The sequence below is a fragment of the Equus quagga genome, chromosome 7 (genome assembly GCF_021613505.1).
Source record: "Equus quagga isolate Etosha38 chromosome 7, UCLA_HA_Equagga_1.0, whole genome shotgun sequence".
Classification (NCBI taxonomy): Eukaryota; Metazoa; Chordata; class Mammalia; order Perissodactyla; family Equidae; genus Equus; species Equus quagga.
The window spans coordinates 32092881-32116033 of record NC_060273.1 but is presented as its reverse complement, the minus strand read 5'-3'; the positions used below and the strand labels follow the sequence as shown (position 1 = coordinate 32116033).

The 23153-nt window shown below is 38.6% G+C and overlaps 1 protein-coding gene across 1 annotated transcript in view; it reads right to left on the bottom strand.

Moving 5' to 3' along the window:
• SDK1 (sidekick cell adhesion molecule 1) overlaps positions 1-23153 on the bottom strand; it is a 625710-nt gene that overhangs the window by 528222 nt on the left and 74335 nt on the right. The window contains exons 2-3 of the mRNA XM_046666514.1: positions 13633-13792; positions 791-897 (exon numbers count right to left, since the gene is read on the bottom strand). Coding sequence (XP_046522470.1) covers positions 791-897; positions 13633-13792 — 267 coding nt within the window. The remainder of the gene's footprint in view (positions 1-790; positions 898-13632; positions 13793-23153) is intronic.

Here is a 23153-nt window from a genome sequence, read left to right as displayed (position 1 = left end):
TCTTTAAAATCTATCATGACATACTAATACATAATTTAAAATTTCATAACACTTTTTGCTTTCTTTTACACGAAGAGACATTTTAATATTAAATTCTAAATATAATAAGGCAGACAGGCCATTTTAGATGGATCCTACGCTTCACAGATTTTGGACTAGAAAAGTATTAAATGCTTTGCATAGACCAATTTCCCTCTTCCACTACTCCTAAAGACTACACTAAAAATCAAGCTCCCTGCATTATGAGATCTTCAGTGACTTTTTAAAAGTTTCATTCTTCAAAATGGGTCTGCCCAATGGAGAATTAATTAAATCACTATAACATTATCTCCATCTGGGACATTGACTGTGTATGTATTTTCTGTTATGTAGCTAAAGGATTTCTAAGCAAATCAACATTGGAAAGAATTGATTACAAATTGATGAAATTGTATCTGAGTTTAATTTTTTATTTAAAAAGCATTTGAATCTGGAAATAATAAAAGCTAAGAGTAGCAAGCTAATTCATAATACAGAAGGCATCTTTTTTTTTATCCTGCACAGTGCCTTATAGGCCCTTTGTTCTGATGAATTGAAAAAAGTGGCATGTGACTCATGAGCCACGTCATCATGATCAGACCACCAACATTGGCTATTTACTTATCTCTCAACCAATTTTAGCAATTATTCTATTCCAAAGAGAATCCAAGACAGAATTTCAGTTCCTACAATGGTTAAAAGTAATTTTGATTGGCATTCCCCACAGATACTCTATTTTTGTTAGCTGGAGATCTTTTCAATGTACACATACATGCGACTTGAACTTCTGATCTTCTTTGCAAGAGTGCTCCCATTCTGTTCCGCACCACACAGCGGTAAAACCCAGCATCGAGCCTCTGTAGAGATGGAATAATATACCTGCCAAAACCAAGAAGAAGTGTTAATGGTTCGGATCGAGAGCAGCCCTGGCCTCTCGTCTAGCAGGTGCTCAGTTTTCGTCTTGGTAAACTAATCTCTACAGAGTCCTCCCCTGAGCCACGAACCTACTGCAACTGCAATTTATTTGTGAGATTATTTCATGGATATCTGTCTCCCCAAGTGGGCTGTAAATACTACGTGGAGCTAGGCTCTCGATCCGGCTTGTCATCTTGGTAGCCCTGCTGCCTAGTACAGTGCCATGCACACAGAAGATATCACTCATGGCTGGCTGAATGAATGAGAGACGTTAAACATCACTGCACTTACACTAGACTTTTCAATGAAAAATTTTATAATTCTACCTCTCAGAATTTCTAAAAGTTATTTCTAGAACTGGCAACAGTCTTAACGGTATGTATCATGTCACCCTATATAAAAGTTCAAACAAGGCTCTCAGGATGAGATACATCCTGAAATGTCACTAAGGCAAAGAAAGCAGTGACATCATGACACAACTCCTCTCACCATTCATGGTTGTAGACATCTCCCAACACGATTTATATACTTCCCTTTCTTACTTCTCCACATATGGCCTGACATTAGCTTTAAAAAGTTTTTGGATGACTGAAAGGTCATTTCATTCATATTCCCCATTCCTGTGACTGTAAGTAATCATCCTTCAAATCAATGCCTTTCTAAAAACTTCAGTAAAATTTTATAGGGAAAAAAATTGGTTAGAAGATACAGTTTCCATAAAAGCCTTGCTTTAGGTTTACCGTTAGTTTTATAGTTTTATAACTTAGGATGCTTTGAAATCCGTGAGTAAGGATGTTTAACCAAGGATGTCTAAAGTGAGTTTTATGGCTCCAGAGCCCACATCCTCCACGCTGCCTAAGAGAGATCATTAATTAATTTCCAGGCCATATTCACAAACAAATCAAGAATAAGGCTTGAGTCCGGGATACTTTTCACACATGGGAAGGTGTTTATTATAAGAAAGAAAAATAGCTAAAACCCAATCGAATGGTAGCCTATTTTTCAAAAAGGAGAAAAGGCAATGATGCTATCCTCTACAAAAGATGTTCTAGTAGTAATCTTTATTTAAATACTTCCTCTTACAAAGTCAAATGAGGGAATTTTTTTTAAAAAAATCAGGTAAAAGGCACAGTGTATGTTACGCTTTCTTTGCTCAGTTCCTAAGTATACCTTGAAATCTCTGATATTCAATCATTGCTCATCTTTTTATTCAACTATGTCCAATTAGTCAACCTGAAAAAGGTGCTGAAGGCATAATTTTTAAGTGAATAAAACATTTGGACACTACAGGTAATTGAGTATTAAAAAATATTAATCAAAGTATGTTTTCCCTCTGATAACCGTCTTGAGATCCTATGAGAAGATTAATAAAATCTTTTATGAAAATAATGTTGCTGAGTTTTAATCTATAAAATTTTCTTCTATTCTGAGGAATGGTTCATCGCAAACAAAAAATTAATGAGTAAAGAAAATCAGAATAATATCAAACTGAACACAAAGAGTCAGTGCCATTTATTTAAGTTATAAATCAAGGTTAGAAGGATGAGCAGCTTTGGTTATTATACACTGTGATTATAATAAGGAGGAGTTTTGAGATTAGGTTAAAACAAAGTCAACAAAAGTTTCTGGAAAAGAGATAACACAAGGTATTGGAGTATATATTCGAAAAACTACAAGAACAGGTTCATCATTGTAACATAACCATAGTTATATAATTGTTATTCATTCCATTTTTTCCTTTTTTGCAGTATCCTAAATAGATTTTAAATTCTTATAAATTTCTATAATAATCCTATGTACTAATGCACAAAAATAGCAGTGCTTTCAAACAACAGAGAGAACAGATACAAAATTGAATATTAGGCATGTGCTGTCATGTACCATCTCTTCAGTCTAAGGTCCCACCAGGGAAAAAATATTCAAAAAAGTTGCAAAGTGCTCCACCTATTACAGGAATCCCTACACAAATTATGTTCACCTAACAGATGGGAATATTCATTGCAAGTCTATTGTTTATAAACACATTTTTAAGCAGAGAAAATTTCCTGGCTCTTTATAAGAAAGTATGATAAAATCTTAGCACCATATGCCACTAAAATATAGAAAATGCCTATTTCAAATAAACATAGCAGGGAATATTTGCATTCACTGTATCCAGGCAGAATTCTACTAGACTAACAGAACATTTTCCAGGGCTAGTTAATCACACCAAATAGCAGGTCTCACCTCACTGTACGATTTCAGTAAGTCATCTGAAGTCAGAAACCCAAAGTAGCAAGGGCAGAAGAAACTGCTTTGAGGGGAGACTTCAGCCCATGACAGAGAGCTTATTCACAACCCCCCGATAGAAGATTCTCAAGTCCTCTGTAGGTACACCCACTAAAGAAAATCAAACACAAAACCACAACAAAACCAAGGGTTTAAATGTCCATTTCTTCTAGGTAGGAGAACACCTCAGTTTTGAACTGCCACTTGGAATGGCCCATGAGAACAACCCAGACTTTCTCTAGGAAGCAGCTTTAGGTCCATTTCAGCCCATGATCAATTGCTTAACTAGCCCTGCCTGGAGTGGACATTTGACATCTTTTGTCTGCCGAGGATCTGTACCCTTTCCTGTAATTGGAGAAGTCTCCACTGTATAAGTCTTGATGGAGCAGACCCCTGCATTAACAGGGCACAGGTATGAGACACTGCATGACCGCTGGACACACATACTCTGGACTTCTAGATCTGGGGCTGGTGATGCACAGGAATAGGGCTAAAGGAGAATCTGTCTGACAGCAGCAGTGGTGGGGCACAGTGGAGCCCGGGACCAGGCGAGCAGGGTGAATGTCCAGTGTCAATCGCGGCAGTGGCTCAAGCAATGGCATCCAGGGTCCAGTGGTACTAACAGCAGGACCCTTTCAGGACTGGCTCTTGAGGTGATACGGCACTGGTGGGCTCACTTCACTCTGTTCCTGCCCAAGCTCCAGTCTGCCTAACCCAACGTCCATGCAACACTTTCCTTTTCGTTTCAACAAGAGATAATTTGTTTCTGTGGCTTGTCCTGAAACTCCTCAAATTTCTACAACACGGAACTTAGCCAAAATAGTTTTGGCTGAAAAAACTTCCGAAGTTACTAGGTTCTCCATGGTCACAGAAAAACCTAAATAATGCCTCATTGAGTCACTTCTTTTTAAAAAAAAAAAAAACCCATCGCTTCCTGGTAAAACACTGAGAATCATTAGGCGATAAATAGTCCCAAAAAACTGGGACAAATTAATTTGTTATAAGGAGTTTTCCTGAACATGAACCACCAAAATTTTAGAAAATGTCTGACAAAATACTATCTGGTTTTAGAATAATTACTGTTGAGCAGTTCTTCCCAACAACAGCTAGATACTACAACTAAGTCCACAGGTCTACAGAGACCTACCATGGGTGAGAACAATGAAACCACATCTTTGGTATAGAGGAGAAAACCCTCTATATGTTTCTCCCTCTAAGATCAGGGGCATAATTCAGTTCACAAGAAAGAACTTTCATACCCATTAAAATTAGATATAAGGTTTTTTCTTCTAATGAGGGTCTACATCCATTTTATGCCACTCCAGATAAGACTATTCCACACAACTTTAATTTTTTATGCTGGTATGAAAATATCTATTTTGCATGCAAATAAACAACCACATTCTATAATAAACTTCTGTATCTTGGTCCAAAGCCCATTCTTATCTTTAAAGTTAAAAAAGGGTTAAGAAAAAAATACCTGTAAGCCATTTTTATCCTTACAACTACTTCAATTCTTTTTATGGAAGTGAGATGATAAATAATTATGTTTTCAATTTTATTTTTATAAATTTCCTAGATGAAACTTTAAAAAATAACAATAGTCAAAAGTGTAATGAGTCTATAGTTGGCTTTTCCCTGAAGCAAAATAATGAAGTGAAAAATCCAGAATGAAACTTGTTAAGAAAGATACAGATACAAAATTGTGAAGCTGTGTCCAGATCTCGAGTAGGTCCTAGGCATCAAACAAGCTGACGGTTATATTTTGAGTCCTTTCAAAAGAGTTAAAGTAATCAGTACGAAGCTAAAGTCAACAGCATGGTAAAGATGGAAGCCAGCCAATGGGAACATTATATTTGTAAGAGTTCGTTAATCTGTATTTTATTTAAAAATGTATATTACATCGAAAGGGGGCAATAAACAGGTCCCTGCTGGGGATGAGCTAATGATCTATAGAAGCTGTCGCAGTCGTTTGGGCATATAAATCTGTGGAATATAAGCCCTTCAGGGATCAACTGGGTGCTGAAATGCACATACCATGAAGAACTACATTTAAACTTTATCTTCACTCAGGGTTATAAAAGCCAATCCAGAGTTTCAAAAGTTAATGTTGAACTGTTCCCAAGAATCTTCTTCTAGGATTATGGTTTACATGAATGTTCTCTAAAACAGTTTTTGGATCATTCATTTTTCATTCATTCTTTTCTCCCATTATCGAATCAGGGGCAGAAAAGGAGAAATTCACATTTAGCGAAACACAAACTCATGACTGGAACTAGTCTGTCAAATCTGTTGTTAGGAGAAAATGCACTCTCAAGTCAGTAAGAATGGGGTTTCAGAAAATCTTTGGGGAAAAAGACACTGATTTTCTAGAGCTAAAAACCCTTTATTCCATCTCTGTTTACTTAATTCCTTGTATTGCCAGGTTCTCTATAAACATACAAAAACTTTCGGTGCATTATTTGAAGGGTTAAAGTATGAGGGGAAATTTTAGTTTCTACACAGTTAAAATTACCCATGCCAAGACACAATGGAAAGAGGACCCAAACTATTAAGCATTACAATATAAGCATAAGTGACTTGGAACCATAAAAAGCTCTCACTTGTCTCATTTGGAAGGATTTGTTGACAATTACGTTACAGAGTTCTTTGGTCATTCCTGCTAAAATTCTTCACTTAACATTCTACGATGATTCCTAGACAAATGAACCAAATGGAATTAATTTCCTAAATGCAAATAATCTCTGATAAGAACTTTGGAAGCTCAGTACTAATTCTACTTCAGAAATTCTCCAGAAACAATCATATCTGCTACGACCACATGTAGTTGAAAACACAAACTAAAGTCAGAAATAAATACAAATAACGCTCAACTTTGTGGGAGGGATACAAGCATTGAGGCACGCCATATTAATATGATGAAAATCAAATAAGATAGCACAGGTTCATACCACATAAGCCTCAGAAGTCAGTGTTGGTTACCTCTACTTGGGATGAGATGAGATTAGTCCACCCACTTTTACCTGCCACAGTTTATTTTCTCCTTCCTCATAAACAAATAGACAAAAGGACCTGATGCCTTAGAAATGAGAAATTCATTTGGTTAATTCCAGGGCTCCTAAATATAAACTGTGTGATATAGAAGAAAGGCCAAAGTTAGGTTGAAAGCTTTATACTCATTGTCCCAACCATTCACTTCTTGGGCACTGTGAAACAGGAAAGTTACTCTGATCCTTAAGCAGATTGAGGCTATAAGAGATCCTACTTATTTTAGCCAAAATGGGCAAGACTAGTTTATTTGAGCCAAAATATAACCTGTTGTTGTTACTGTGAGCTGGACAGTTCACAGAGGACAGGACCCATGGAGAGTTAAGCAGTAGAAAGGAATTACCATAAACCAAGGTCAGGAAAATTAAAGATGAACAACTTGGGGAACCACGCCCTCGGTGGAAGACAAGGATGGGAGGCACATTCAGTTTGGCTGGTTGATGGAGAAACCAATTGGTTACATTTCACCTAAGAAAAAGGTTCTCAGCTAAATAGATCTTTCTTCTTGGTGAGCAGCGAGTTCAACAGATACAAAATAAAAAGCATGTAGAGGAGTCTTGCCAATGGCTTAGTGATGAAGTAAAATTGGCCGCTCTATCTCAGGGTCTCAAGCCTAAAGGATATGGTGAAGGGATCACTTTTGGAAAATTTGACATGTCAACAATATTGAGTTTTCAGACATATGAATGTGGAATATCTGTCTATTTATATAGGTCTTCTCTTATTTCCCTAAGCAATGTTTTGTAGTTTTCAGTGTAAAAATCTTGCAAATCCCTTGTCAGATTTATCTCTAAGATTTTTTGACATGGAGTCATGTGTCACTTCACAAAGGGGATATGTGCTAAGAAATGCATCGTTAGGAGATTTCATCATTGTATGAACATCACAGAATGTACATAAACAAACCTAGATGGTAGAACCAACTACACATCTAGGCTATATGGTACTGATCTTACGGAACCACTGTGGTATATGTGGTCCCTTGTTGACCCAAAGACCATTAGGTGGTTCATGACTGCATATAAATTGCAGACTATTCTTTGCTAATATACAGAAATATAATTGATTTTTGTATACTGATCTCATATCCTGTAACATTGCTAAATACACTTATTAGTTTTAGCAGCTTTTTTATAGAAAATATCACATTTTCTATATAGACAATCACATCACCTTCAAAAAAAGACATTTTTATGTCTTTTCTTACAATCTAAATGCCTGTTATTTCTTGTTCTTTTTTTTCCTCCCTTATTGCACTGGCTAGTAACTCCACTATCGGGATCTGTTGAGCTTCTTGAATTGGCGGATTTCTAGTTTTCATCAAGTGTGGAATTCTTCAATACTATTTATTCAAATATTTTTCCACACCTGCCTTCTTTGGGATCATAATCATACATATATTAGGCCATAGGAAATTGTCCTGTAACTCACTAATGCTCTTTTCATTGTGTTTGGTTCCTTTTTTTGTCTGTCTGCCTTTCATTTGAATAGTTCTATTGCTATAGCTTTAAGATTACTAATATTTTCTTCTACAATGTCTAATCTGCTGATAGTCCCATCCAATGCATTTTTCATCTCAGACATAGGTTTCATCCTTAGAAGTATAATTTCTGCCTTTTAATATCTTGCACGTCTAAACTTAACTCTGATCACATAGAATACAATTATAATGTTTTGTTGTCTTTCTCTGCTAATTCTAACATCAGTGTCAGCTTTGGCTTAGTTTCAATTGATTGATCTTTCTCCGAATTATGGCTTATGCTTTCCTGCCTCTTTACATGCCTGTAATCTTTGATTCGATTCTAGACATTGTGAATTTTACCCTGTTTGGTGCTGAATATTTTTGTACTCCTATAAATATTCTTGAACTTTTGTTCTCCAATGCTGCAAAGATGCTTGACAATAGTTTGATCCTTTCTGGTGTTGCTCTTAAGATTTCTTAGGCAGGACCAGAGCTGTATTTGGTCCAGGGTTAATAATTCCCCACTATGGACCCAAGATAATTCTGTACACTCCATCCAATAACCCCATGAATTATGAGGATTCTCAGTTTGGCTGGTAAGAACAGGTACTCTACTCAGCCCTGTGTGACCATAGTGAACTATTGCCTCCACTTCTTGGGCACTTCTTTCCCTGGCCTTGGGGAGTCTCCTTAGATGAATGTGCTAATGAATATTCTGCTACATACTCAAAATAGAACCTCTGCAGGTCTGCAGAGTTTTCTCTCCTTTCTAGTACTCTGCCCTGAGAAATCAAGCTGCCTTATCTCTCTGAACTCTCAGCTCTCTTCAACTCAAAAAGCCATCTGGGTTTCACTTGTTGCCCCTCTCTGTGCCATAGCCTGGGAAGTCTCTCAAGGCAGTCAGCTGGGGTAATCATAGGGCTGACCTTGTTTGTTTTCTGTCTCTTGGGCATCACTACTGTCAGGCGCCTGATGTCCGATGTCTCAAAAACAATTGTTTCATATACTTTGTCCAGTTTTATGGTTGCTTAGATTTCCTATCTAGGATTCTTTTTCATATCTCTCAGTGAGGTTTTTCACTTTTCTTCACATCGATTATACTCATTTCTTATAAAGGTTATTCCCAGGTATTTAAACATTCTTATTGATACTGTGAAATTTTTTTGTCTTTTTATAAGACATAAGAAAAAGTAACTTTTCCCTTAACCATTCCTATTTTTTACCAGAATAAAAAAAATAAACATCTATCAACATTCTATGGTTGATACTTTCATAGAAATTGAACCACAGAGACAAGTCCCATAAGGAGACTATAAGACTTTCCAGTACTTTAGAGTATCCAATTATTCTTCCTGTTATAACAACAAGTTTTGTGCCTAACATTAAGAAATTCTTGGCTTATATACTTTGAATAGAGCTACAAAATATTTTTTATCCCATAGTAAAAAATAACTTAGAATAAATATTTCCCAGCATAAACACAGACACAAATCTGCCTACGACACCTATGCAAACTTGGTTTAATCACTGGACTACTCCCATTTTGCCAGTGTTGTCACCTGTGCCTAAACGTGGATACAAGCATCAATATGAATAATATAACATTTGAAACTCACTGAAATTCATCGTGCAGTTTGTAACACAAGCATCAAAAAATGCTATTTTTAGGCAAAGCTGAAAAAGGTGAGTTTATATATTTGCTCTTTATAGCGTTAGCATTTTCATAACTGACACCAAAGGAGGAATAGGGACTCAATTTCAGGTGGAAAACAGCTACCATTTGCATAAAGTATCCATGTTTTTCAATTTGAGACTTAAAAATGGTCTCATGAAGGCTAACATATGACAGCTGAAGGTGCTTATTGGAAGGAAGTAGATGAAAGAGTAATTTGAAAGAACAGCATGAGATTTTTAGACAGGTTTTATATCTTGCAAAAAAAGATGACAAAATACAATGGCTCTTTGATAACCCATCTCAGTTGTCTGAAGCCCTCAGTGAACAGAATGTAATTTATCACATCTACCCCAAACTGTTCTTGCTTCAGAATAGCTTGTTTCTTCTTATCAGTTTCTAGTAAGATGGTAGTGAAGCACCTACCTGATTTTAATGCTCCATATGTAAAGAGCCACCCACTCAATCCTGCTTCAATACAACCAACAATGTTTTGTCTTCTTGTGGATTGTCCAGGGTGTGTCAAATTAACAGGTAAATTTGCCAAGGCAAAGAGCAACGCAAAAAGAGTTCTACCTCCTCACACGTTTTTAAGTTGACACCAAAATTCGGTTTTCATAACTTTAAATAGCTGCATATACAATAACGGATTGGTGTATGTTTTGGTATTTCAAAACACAACTGTTACACCACTGTTTTAAATGTATCCAGTGGAATGTAAATAACATAGTGGTTTTGATATCCACATTATCCATTGTTTAAAAATGAGCACTTTAACAGATAGAACTTTCATATTTTCTTTTCACTCATTGAACTTGAGCATTAAATCTATTTGCCCCACAGAATTTTATTCTAATGTAAAGTATTTTTATGCCCAAAAGATACTTATTGATTGCCCATCATACTGCTCTGAAATAAAAACATACATATAAATGGGAATTTAAAAAGAATGTCCTTTGACCAAAAGATTTTAAGTGCTTTTAAAAACGTCTTCTGGATTACATGTTCATTGCAATTATTATACAGTTAATCAAAAAAACAAAAATGTATTACACATGCTGAAAAATAATTATTAAACATTAAGAACTTAGAAAAGAAATGTGTCTCTTAATGAAATGGAAGTGACTGTTTTGTTTTTTCAATTACTTTACATTTCACTGAATGGAAAGTTATTTACTATTAGAATGAATAGAATTGGATAGAAATTAATGACAGAAAGAAGAGAAGGTATTGACTGCATATGTGCATACAGTTAATTTAAATCTAATGAGTACGTGGAAGAAATAAAGAAACAACCAGAGAAAAGATTGATGCAGAGCAGCAAGCAAAACACAGTGAAATAATAAAAATGGACATGGGTTTAGAATATCAAATAATCTCTCTTTGCAACAGTTAATGAAAGTATCTTCTAAATGAATGTTTGTGAAAATATAAAGCACTAACTTTCCTCTAGTGCATGTTTCTTTTGTATTGAGATAGAACACTGATCTGATGGAAATAAGCAGAACTTTTTACCCCCTCCTCCTTGAAATCTGCAACTGAGGCCCTGCCAAGCTCTTCTCATTTCTGAGTAGAGTGAAATGCAGGCAGAGTGTGCTTTGTAAAAGAATATTTCTTCACTTGTTTTTTCTCTCTCACAAATCTTGAACGTTTTAATTCTAATGTATGTCAATGGAGAAGCCACAGAGCGTTCCTTTAAGTGTGCTGCCTGGCTAAAACGAGGTGCCCTCCTCTGCGGTGCTTCTTGCAGATGCTCCCGGCTTTGTTCTCATTAAATGTGCTTTGAGGTGCTATATATTCTCTGATGACAGTTGGGGAATGGAAAAGGTGGTTGTTAACAAAAAATTGGTATAGCTCTTGCTGCCCACCCACACCCCATATCTGAATTAAGAAAACCCCAAGATTGGTCAGAATATTCCATTTCTAGTGTCACAGTTGGCCCTTCAAATAAATATGTACAGGGAGTGAAAGGCAAGAAGCTCTCCTATGGGTTGTTTAAAAGAGGTTTCTTCAAGCCCAATATTTTGAACTCTGTTTGCCTTGCTCTCCTAAGATATGGTTCCACAGGAAGACTCAGACGGGGAGCAGTGTGCCTTTCTTTTGTGAAATGGGAGAAATAACACAAAGAGGGCAGGAAAAGAGACCCGGCAGGTGCCTACACAAAGGCATGTTCTCAGGAAGCTCAACTTCAGAAGACACGCACACAGAAACTGAAGATCGAGAAAACAATTCCTTTGCCACTCTCCATGGCCACATACTCCCGTGGGAGGACCACCGTCACAGCTCATCCACATCACTACTTCTTTTATTAGGAAGGACTATCTGGATTCTTTTGAAACCTTGTTCCTTTCTTCCTGGGGTGCACAAAACACTATGCCATTTAATTTTTATAGGAACCCTCTGAGGTGGGTTTTATTAAACCCATTTTACAGGTGAGAAAAGGAAGATCAATGTGGTTACATAACTTGTCCAAAGTCACACAGACATTAAGTTGAACAGAAGTACTCGAATTCACTCACCTGTCCTCAAAGCCCATTACTCAAATAGGGTTCTCATTTCTAAATTCACTTTTCTTTTGCTTTCTTATATGCCTTCTAACAAACCAAGCCCCATAATGTCACGTGACGATAAAATATAACATTGCCTAAGATTTATTAACAGATTGCTTGAGGACCAGAAAATAAGCTGTTTTACATACGTTAGAGCCTTTTAACGCTCACAGCACCACAAATAAGGACTGATCACCCCCATTTTGCAGATACTAAAAGCAGGGCTAACAGGAGACTTGCCCAAGGTCATACTCGAACACTAAGTGGTGGAGACATGGGATTCAAACCCAGGTTTGTTTGGTTTCAACGTGCTCTTCACTGTTATGATAAATTGCTCCCACAACAGCAGATACTTGACAGTACAGGCCTAATAATGACAGATGAGGTCACAAACTCTTATGTCTAGCAAGGGGAGGCCGATAATGGAAATGAGCCTAGCAAGTGTGGCTTTATAAGGTCCGGGGACCACAGAGTGCTGAGAACCGAGTAGCTGTGCCTTCACTGCAGGGCAGCACTGCCCAGCCCCTGGTTCTGTGTGGGGCTGCAGACCCCAGTGGCCAGGCCTTCTGACTGGTCAGGAGGGGCTGGTAACAGGCTTATTATATGAAATCTTATCATTGTTAAATGCTGGCAATCAATTAGGAAATAAATGTTGTGTGCATAAGCACATATTTTTTTTAACAGATTTTTAAAATACACACATACAACATTCTGGACAGGCTGAATGTGGTTCACGGACACCATATTGTAACCTCTGAGGTAAAGAGAGTGAGTGGTGGGCTATGCCCCACGTCAAGAAGCTCAATACCGTATTTAAAATCCCTCTAGACAGCCAATCCTCTTTCTGATTTCACTTAATAAGAGCAGGGGTTTGCGGATTTGCACTGATTTGGAGGCCTCTTGAACTTGCTGGCTGTCACTAATTCTCCATCCTACTCAGAACTTCAGCATCTAGGATAAGAATCCTCACCTAGAACGGACGTTAAATAGACACGAACCCGGAAAGACTCCAGGCACTGCAAGCAGATCCCGCGGCTTGCAAGCTGGTGCCGCTGCTTCCTGAGTGAAGCCACAGCCCAGAGGTAACCTGCCTCCCTCCTTTCCCCATCTCAATCCTTGTTCTCTGTCCCCCAGCATCATGCCCACTCCTGTACCCCAATGCTTCACACATGGCAGGAGTTCAATAAATAGCCATTTTTGCTGCTGAATATAGATGCTCTACTCACTCCATCCTCCCATGGTTCCATCTTTTCCCATCCCAACTCTAAAAGTTAGCTAGGCAAGGTTTTTGTTGACTGCTCAGAGCTCCAGAAGCTACCAACTAAAGACCTCTGTTTAAACGTTTATGCTCGTTAGATGTGAACAATACTGGTGGGTGGAGCTGTTGTCACCAGAAAGCAAATTTATCATGCTAAAGCTGTCATTTGCATTCCTCTGTAACTATAGCGTGTTTTTTGTCTGGTAGTTTCAGTAACAGGCTTACTTTTATAAATATAATGATAGACTTCCTAGGCGCAAATACCACCTATATCAGAAGAGTAAATCACATTCTAATTACATGTTCGAACCTATTTCTTTAATCCTCAATGCATTAGAAATTCAATCCAATATTTTCACCCCTCGTGCTATTATGGCCAATGAGGCAAATATTCTAAACACATCACCCTGAAATAGAAGCTTATTTTCAAGTAATCAATTACTTATATTCGCTGGTGTAGGTGGTGAGCTCACTGTCATTGTGCATCCACTTGAATTCCAAAGGCCAGCTCCCTTCGGCAAGGCAAGTGAGAACAAGGCGGTTCCCCTCCAGGTGAATCTGCGGTAGGCCTGGCTCAGTTTTAAAATACGGCACAACATCATCTGAAATATATTCAGAAAAAAAGGAAAAAAAACCTGAATGAAGTACATATGAAAATGGCATTCATCCAATTAATCAATCACTTACTTAAACAGACCTAATTTTACAAAGTAGAAATGATAGCTATTGGGCCTAATTAAGTAGCAAATAATCCTTGACCCCCTGGAAACATGCAATACCCTAGGTAATATTTCAAAAGGCTGAAAGCTCAACGATCGCACCATTTGAAAGCATCTGACAAGTTCATCCAAGTTATTTCCATTTATGATGAATACTTGTTTATCAAAGGGGCATATTGGGCAATCTCTGCTCATGCCAGTCTTGGTTTTAACCAGGCATTATATTCTCAGTGTAACAATCAAAGGGATATACCTAGCCTCTAAAAGAGAAATTTCCTCATATTCAAGTTCAAAATCAGGCAAAACTAATCTGTGGTGTTAGAGATCAGGATGATCGTTACCTCAGTGTGGGGGGGCGGCGAGTAGGATGCAGGTGAGGGTGTAACAGGGCATCTTATGGAGAGCAGGTCAAGATCTACTTGACTGGTTACACGGGGGCACTTACTTGTAAAAATTCATAGAAAATCATTCTATATATGATTTATGCAATTTTTGTATCTATGCTTCAATAATTTTAAAAAATGTATGAACACAGGAAACTCAGCTTCTAGTTCTAGCTCCATCACTAATTAGCCACATGACCCTGAGCAGGACATGTGGGTTTCTTTTTTTTCATCAGTAAAATAAACAGAATTAGATGACTTCTCATATTCCCTCTAAAATCCCCATGGCACACCGGCAAAATCTGCCTCCTGTCTATCTTTCAGGCCTTCTACCTTCTCTACTCACATGTCAACACTCCAGGCACACTGGGCCTTCGAACTCTTAAACCAGGCTAAGCCCCGCCTACCTCGGGGACTTTTCACATGCTGTTTCCCCACCTGGGATGCTCCTCCCCAGCTCTGTGCGTGCCGACTCAGTCTCACCCTTCAACTTAACAAAGCTCCTCCCCACCAACACGCCCTAACAGACCATAACATTTATTTCAGTCCCAATACGTATCGGGTTTTGAGGTTAAAGTGTTTATGGATTACACTCAGTGCATTCCCATGCCCTATCTTGATCACTTCTGAATTCCTAGCACCTAGAATAATGCCAGGAACAAAGTAGAAACTGAATAAATATTTGTTGAATGAATAAATATAGTAATAATGATACAAAAAACAGCAATAGCAGGTATTCACTGAGCATTTACAGTGTGCTGGAAGCTGTTCTAAGTGCTTTCTATGTATTACCTTAGTGAATTCTCACAAGAGCCCTACAAAAGAGATGCCACTACGAATGCATAGAGAGAGGCACAGGGAAAATAAGTAACTTGCTCAAGGCCACTCAGACAGTAAGCGGTAAAATCACGATTTAAAACCCAAATAATCTGTTCCAGAATCCACCAGTTCTATATATTATGACTTTAAATGTGACAGGTTTCTCAATATGGGAACTTTCTTCTCAGGAACCCCAATCTTAACTTCAAATTTTTGATAAATTTGTGGAATTACTAAACGGGACTTTTAAATTAAATTACTGCACTTTTTAACAAGGGAAGCATCAAATAGCATATTAAGTGTTAAAACTGAGACTATTTTTTACATTAAACTGTCATACATATAGCCAGTTTCTTTTGTACTGAATATATAGAATCTAAACACAGAGAGTTTATTTGGCCATTGTGCTAATCACTTATATTCCATTACTGGTGTATTGGTAATACTTTATTACCAATCTCATACTAGTATTCATTCAAATAAATCAGTGTTAAATTGCATCTGTGAGTGTTGTAGGAGCCTAGAATAAGGAGAGTTTACCTAATGAGACACCATGCAGGAGCTAAAGCTAAAAGATCAGTAGGAGTCAAATTCACAGATAAGACCATGTGCAACGGCCCCGTGGGGGCAGCAAACATGGTGAGTAACCTTGGGAAGTATAAAAGATGGAAAAACAAACAGTTTTGCAGGTGCAAAGAGAGTGAATGGAAGCCAGGTGAGTAAGGCCCAGGCTGTGCAGGGCTCTGGCTGAAACACACCCTTGTTCCCAGGTCATCCTTGCATCATTTTCCATGGTGTCCACTTCACATGCAAAAGTGTCCTCATGTGAATGATAAATTACATGGCACTCTACTTATAGGCCTTGGTCAAAAGTACTGTCAGTATTATCATTATGAATTACAAAAGGACAGCAGAAAGCTTTTGAAGGGGTTGTGTCATTAAAGCTCGTTCCGGCTGCAAGGTGGAGAAGGATGAAGAAGGAAGAAGGACCAAGGACCAGTGGGTGTAGACCATTTAGGAGGCCACTCAAGGATCCAGGCAAATGCTCTAACAGGAGATGGTGGGCTGGGCCAAGGTAACAGAAGCGACTGTGGTGGTGGAGATAGAGACAAATGGATGGCTCTAAAACAACATTTAGGTGGCAAAAAAGACTTAGTGATGGATCAGATATGGAGGTGAGGGAGAGGGAGGTGTCAAGAAGAATTCTTAGGTCTCTGACTTGCATAGTTTGCTGTTCAATAAACATGCATTGATTCTGTAATCAGCACTGGGAATATAATGAGAAGAACACAGTTGTCGTCTCGTAAGAGGTTATAGTCTAGGTCTGACGCAGGAATGGAAATGAATGGTAAAGCGTCAGGTGCTGTGAGCGAAATACGTAACTCAAAGGCAGGAGCAGTCACTCCTTGTCCGATTCCAAGAGTTCCACCTGCTTCTGCTGCACATTATGCGCTCTAAGCTACATTTCAAGCTCATTCTTCGCTTTTGATTGTCAACCATGTGCCCAATTTCCTTTTCTGCTATGTACTTCAGCTAAAATCATCCACTCTCATGACCCAAGAAATCTAATAAAGCTGAATTGCCATGGATATAGCTTTGATACCTTGGGATTGACTGAGCTACAGCTTTATTAATGCCCTGCCATTTGCACTATTTAACAACAGAAGAAGAAATGCCATTTGATGGTTCCAGTGTCCTACAAGAATGAGTCATAAAAAAATACATCTTTTTTTTTTTAGGAATATTAGCCCTGAGCTAACATCTGCTGCCAATCCTCCTTTTTTTCTTTTTGCTGAGAAAGATCGGCCCTGAGCTAACATCCGTGCCCATCTTCCTCTACTTTATATGTGGGATGCCTGCCTCAGCATGCCTTGCCAAGTGGTGCCATGTCCGCACCCGGGATCCGAATCAGCGAACCCTGGGCTACTGAAGCAGAACAGGCGAACTTAACTGCTGCACCACCAGGCCAGCCCCCCAAAAATATATCTTTTAGAAAAGAAAAAGCTTCAACATAGACACTCATTTGAATTTGGTTTTACAATTGACACAGAATCATCAATTTAATATACTATATTGGTTTTGAATGTAAATGATACCATAATTCAATTTTTCATAAATTTATAGTTTACTAAACATGCCTACGCTATGTACAAATTATGCTAGATACTGCGATCTAGTAGGAAAAGAAATCTTCAAAAAGAATAGTTTCATATAGCTGGCAAGCAAATATCTTGTGATCCAAATGACTGTAGAATCATGGTTAGCACATATGCCAACATTTATTATAGGAAGAAGAGAGGGCAAATATGTCAATGCTCTGCAATCTTAAGTGTTTAAGTTATCGTTATCACCACAAGTATTTTAACATAGAACAACCAACGTAGAGAATAACATAGTTATCTCCCTGAGCCCAGCACTATTACCACTGAAATACACACAGTAGATCACGGAATTAAAAGAGGGCATAAATGTAGCAAAACAGAAATGCTTTGGGGAGAGAGAGACAGAGGATTAGTATTCAGGTCTGCACAGATCCCTACAAAAGCATGGGATCTTTATATACCTTAAATGGAACAGAAAAAAATCTGAAAAGATCCATAAAGATGAAACTGATTGAATTACCTCTGAGCTAAGATTATCAAATTCTGACATAAGGAAAAGCAATGGTCCACTTGCCACTCTTTGAGGGAGGGGTGTGTGTGTCTTCCCGAGTAATAACCAATAGATCTCCCTTCCTCAGAAAAAAGGAGCAGAGATTAAGCATGCTTCTGTATTCTTACAATGAACCTTATAAGACCCTGGAATGAATTAATAAGGAAAACTGTGAAATTTCCATTTTCACATACTTTTAAATGGAACATAAATCCTTTGTGAAAGAGTCTCATCTGTCTATATAATCTAGATTTAAGATCCATCCAAAGGAGAGGAATAGACAATGTTCTCTCAAGACAACATCATAATTTTAGGATGTAGAAATCACTTCCCTAAGTGGACTTTTAAGGTCTTCAGATATAATGTACAGGATTTAACTTTACCTGTCCAATGTGAAGATAATCTTCTCCTCCCCTAGAAGGGAACCAAAACCCATTTTCCACAGTAAAAACCATTCAATAGGGGAAGCTGGAGGATAAGAAGCTGTGAAGCAGAACCATGTCCTGTGGTTCCAGGCTTTCCTACCATGAAGAAGGGTGAACTCGCCGTGGGTTTTAATTATCTGCTCCACAATGGAAAGTGGGAGGATCTATTGCCAGAAACTCTTTCATGGGAGAATGGATAGGAATTAACTACTCGTTGCCAAGAAAGTCAAACTGCAAGCTACTCCTGTGACTCTGCCCCTGAGAGAGCCTCGGCTGGGATAAATCGTCATCTGCTCAGGGACTTACACTGTTCTCCATTTTCAAGTGATAATGAATAAAGAAATAATAATCGACTCCCACCTCTCAGAGGAATCAAGCATACCACAAACAAGGGCGGGTCTAAAGGAGACGAACCCCACGTTCTGGTACAGTGACAATGAAATTTACTGAGCCGTCGTAATCAGCACCATCAGTCAGGTGAGAGAGAGCAGAAGGATGAGGAATCGCAGCGTGAATGGAGCAATCAGCTGGAGCAGGACCTTTTATTACTGAACTCTACTTTTTCAACAGCTGAATTTCCCAGGGCGACTAATCTTTTGGTTTAAACCACTAATCTTCCTTTCAAAACTTCTTTTATGTCAAATTCAAACATTTTCATGGCCCAAGCTTATGAATTTATCACTAACAGAAAGTTTTATTTTTCAAATCCCAGTGAGAAACAAAGGCACAGGGCATAATGTATCATTTGTGAACAACTATTCTGAAAAATATGGGTAGAAGATCCTTTTCTGGTAAATACAGTCATTCAAATTTCAGCTGCTGGCAGGTCATTATGTATACCTATTGAAGCCAGGAATTTAATCTCACAGCATGTTGTGCTTTTTTCATAATAGTAGTATTAATCTTTTTAAAGACAATAGTTGTGCATTTCAAATGTATTTCTGAGGTAAAATTTAGCTTTATGTTTAGATATGTTCTACTATAGTTAACTATGCAAATATGGAAAGGTCATACTACAATGCTGTAAGACGATCCTGTAAGATCGCTGTCTTAAGACAAAGTCCTCTACACGCTTTAGCACAAGCTGATTCAAGCTGCACTTTCTGTGACCAACTATGTAAACCCTTCAGTGGTTAAAGTTGAAATGAAGGAGGAGGAGGAGGAGGAGGAGGAGGGGAAGAAGGAGGGGGAGGCAGTTCTAGCATCATAGCTTATTCTCAGGCTTCGTTCTCCTAGCTCATCAGAAATATTTCTAAATACTTTCCAGTGATAAACTTTAAAAGACAGCACAATGTACCATCATATTCTGTGGGTCTAAAAAGAATTAGCCAACTTCTCGGTATGTCACCTTATACATTTCCACTACTGCCTTGTAAAAATAAATGAGTATCTGAAATTTCAGGGCAAAATGTAGCTACAATCAAACAAATATATATATCTGATTTCAAATATAATAAAAAACTAGTTAACCTATTATGATGACTACAAAACAGAGGACTAGGGTGTTTTTCCTAGTGTTACACCGTCTCACGCATTTCTGATGCGGCAAGACTGGAAGTTTAACCGTAAGGCAAGTTACCGGTCTGCACTGCAGCGTCTCTGACCAAGGGCCAGAAGAGCCTCCCCACCTGCTCAGCGTGTGCAGAGCCTCCACGGAAGAGGAGGCACAAGACTGAGGCACGCGGCTGCCTTGCTCCGCAGCCACAAAGGCACGTCCTCATTCCTCAAGCATTCACTGAGTGTCTCCTGGCTGCTCGGCACTGGGGATACAGCTGGGCCCGGCCTGAGGAGCCACAGTCCAGGGAGCGAGAGGCTTGTCAACAAGCCAAGGGCTAGAGCAGGAGGTGAGAGGACAGAGGCATGAAGCCATTGCCTGAGAGGGTCCTTGATGGGGTTAACAGCCACAACTGCCCGTAGCTGAGGTGTCCACACATCATCCGGGGAAAGAGCTGAAGGGGTACAGTGCCCAGGGAGTCCAGGACCACCTGACAGGCTCAGGCTTCACAGGGGCTGAGGCTCCAAGGTCTTGGAGAAACGTCTCTTAGTGCTGCTTCAGCCACACAGTGGCTTTCAAAGGCTTTGGAAGGCTTGTTAAAGAACCGCCCCTTCCTTTACAACAAATGAGAATCTCTTTAGATAAAGGCATTCCTCCATTCCAACTAAGAAGTGAAATTTTGCAAGCCGCTTTGTCTGTTTGTGGCCAGGCCTTGCTGTAAATGTGAGCAGCGCTGCAGGAAGGTCCTGGCACCCCAGGAGAGGCCTCTGAGGATGAGGAACAGGCTGGGGCGGTGGCCATGACTGCTCAGCTTGGCTAGCAACAGAGTTTGGGGAGCCAGGGGCAGGGACGCCCGAGCACACTGTACAGCAGGTGAAAGACAGACTGCTCAGCCCTCCTCCGGGTCTCCAACCTGTGGTTCTCTGGAGCCACCATAATCGGAAGGGAGAAGGCAGATCAAAGCTTGCATTGCATATGCCTAGATCTCACCATAGAGTCACCATGTTTTACTCAAAGATATGACTGGGAAGTGCAGGATTTTCTCTGAGTACGGCAGTTCATCTGCAGTATTCTCTCAACACTTGCATCTGTGCATGCGAAAACAGGGAAAGCAGGAGGGGTCCCGAAGATTTCCATTAAACAGCACTGTGAACAGCTTGCCGATGCGTTCAGTCAGGGGGGAGTCAAACTGATTATCTCTGTTTTCTCTGAAATCAATGCGAATTAACAGTATATTTAAGGGAACTCATGGGGTAAACCTACCCTTCCAATATTTTCCCCTAAGAAACCACTCAAGCTTTCAGTGAGATTAATCTACAGCGAAGCTGATGGGAGAAACATAAATGGTTGTATTTATGTACTGGTTTGATCCTGCACTGTGCTAATCTATTTCAGCATATAAATTAATAATAAGAAGAGGCAGAGGAATAAAAGCAATTCCCCTATTTCTCCAAACTGAAATAAGCTTCCAGCTCTCCAGTATTTTATTTCAAAGTAGAATTGCACTAAACTGTCATTTCTTTGGTGAGTAGCGAAAAAGTATGACCAACCAAAATAAGAGGAGAGTTATCAGAAATGATCATTTTTCTTAAATATGGTACAAGATTTCTTTCAACTATTCTTTCAAATAATCCCCAAATCCAACTCAGATTAAATAAAAGGCCAAAAGGTCCAAGAAAAGAAACTCAGATGTGATTTACCTCTCCTTGCTTAGATGTTTACTGGCGAGTTTATGTCACATAAGTAATCACAAAAAGATACCTACGTGGTAAAGATTGAATTTTAGACCAAGAAAATTACATGGGGAAAAAACTTAGGTTATCTAAGTTCAAATAAATAAGGCCTACGGATTTTAGCAAAGTTACAGCCATAAAGGTTTCTCACATGCAAGTACCCATACATAAGGGCAGCTCAGAGCCAGCACTCTGGAGCCAGGCTGCCTGGGCTCCAACCGCAGCTCTGCCACGCACTAGCTTTGTGAGCCTCCGTAACTCAATCTCCTACGCTTGGGACCCCAATCAACAAAATAATAAAACCAACTTCTTTTAGAACACTGGTTCTCAGACTTTGTGGTCTCAGGACCTCTTTACAACTTTTCAAAAAATTATTGATAACCCCAAAATTCTTGTTTATGTGAGTTACATCTTTCTGTACTTATCATAATAGAAAGTAAAACTGAGAACTTTTGAAATATTTGTTAATTCACTTAAAAATAATATTACAGTTATTACATGATATTGCAAAAAACATATTTATGAAAAATAAATACATTATCCCAAACAAAAAAAATTATTGAAAAGGTTGGCAATTTTTTTCCAAATTTCTTCCATGTCTGGCTTAATAAAAGATATCTAAATGCTCATACATGCTTTTGCATTTAATCTTTTACAATTACATTGTTTTGATAGAAGGATATGAAAACATCTAGCCTCCCACAGACATGTAGTTGGAAAAGCGAGGAGTGTTTTAATAACCTTTTCAGATATTGTAAATATTCTTGATACTGCACCAAAACTGAGCAAGTGGTAGTTTCATAAAGGTTGGCTGCAATGTGGAATCTGAAATTCTATCAAGGAAATTTTAGTGCTTTCTTACATTAGAATCCTTTGGCCTATCTTGCACTTTGAATGGATCTTTCACACATGCATGACTTTGTTGGTTCACTGAGTTATGCAGCTCTTCCAAATATTGACGTATTTCATTATGCAATATAAAAAAAAATCACGTTAATATAGCTACCTATCTCATCAAAAAAGTCCATAAATAATGGGAAACTGTCAAGTTCATGGTGGCACGTACAAGATTTCCAAAATGCTAATTTTTACGTAAAAGCTCAATTTTCATTGTTAGCCACAAATGTTGTCAGTTGTTTTCATTGATGTGACATTATTTTGATCATTTTCAAGAAAATGCTGCCAAATACCCAAGTGTGAATTACCATAATTTGTCTGTTGGTCGCTACTTCAGGTAAAATGGGGTACCATGAAAAAAACAGCTACAGTATTCAGCTCACAGCTCAAAGAGTCTCTCAAGGACTTGGCCTTGAGACAATGGTAATATTTCAGTATGCAGCAGAAGCATTTTCTGTAATTCACGTTTTTAACATAGAATATTAAAAAGGCATGAGTTAGAGTCAAAATTTAGTAAAATTAATGATTTTTACTACTTCATCAAGGATATTCTGAAGGGAATTGGATTTTTTCTCAATTGCAGGTATGTGGTGGGAAAGAAGCCCACGCTGACTAGTAGGGTTTGGCGCCACCGCCGTGATACTCAAGGCCCAGGAGTTTTCTCCCGATTGTTTATGTATCATCAGTAAAATCTCAAAAGAGGGAAAAAGCAAAGAAGTCTCAGTATTTTACAAAATCTGTTTGACCTCTTGGACCCCGTGAAAGAGTCCCAGTCTCAAGGACCACCGGAGGTTCTTGGACCACACTTTGAGAACTGCCACCCTAGAGAACGGTCACAAG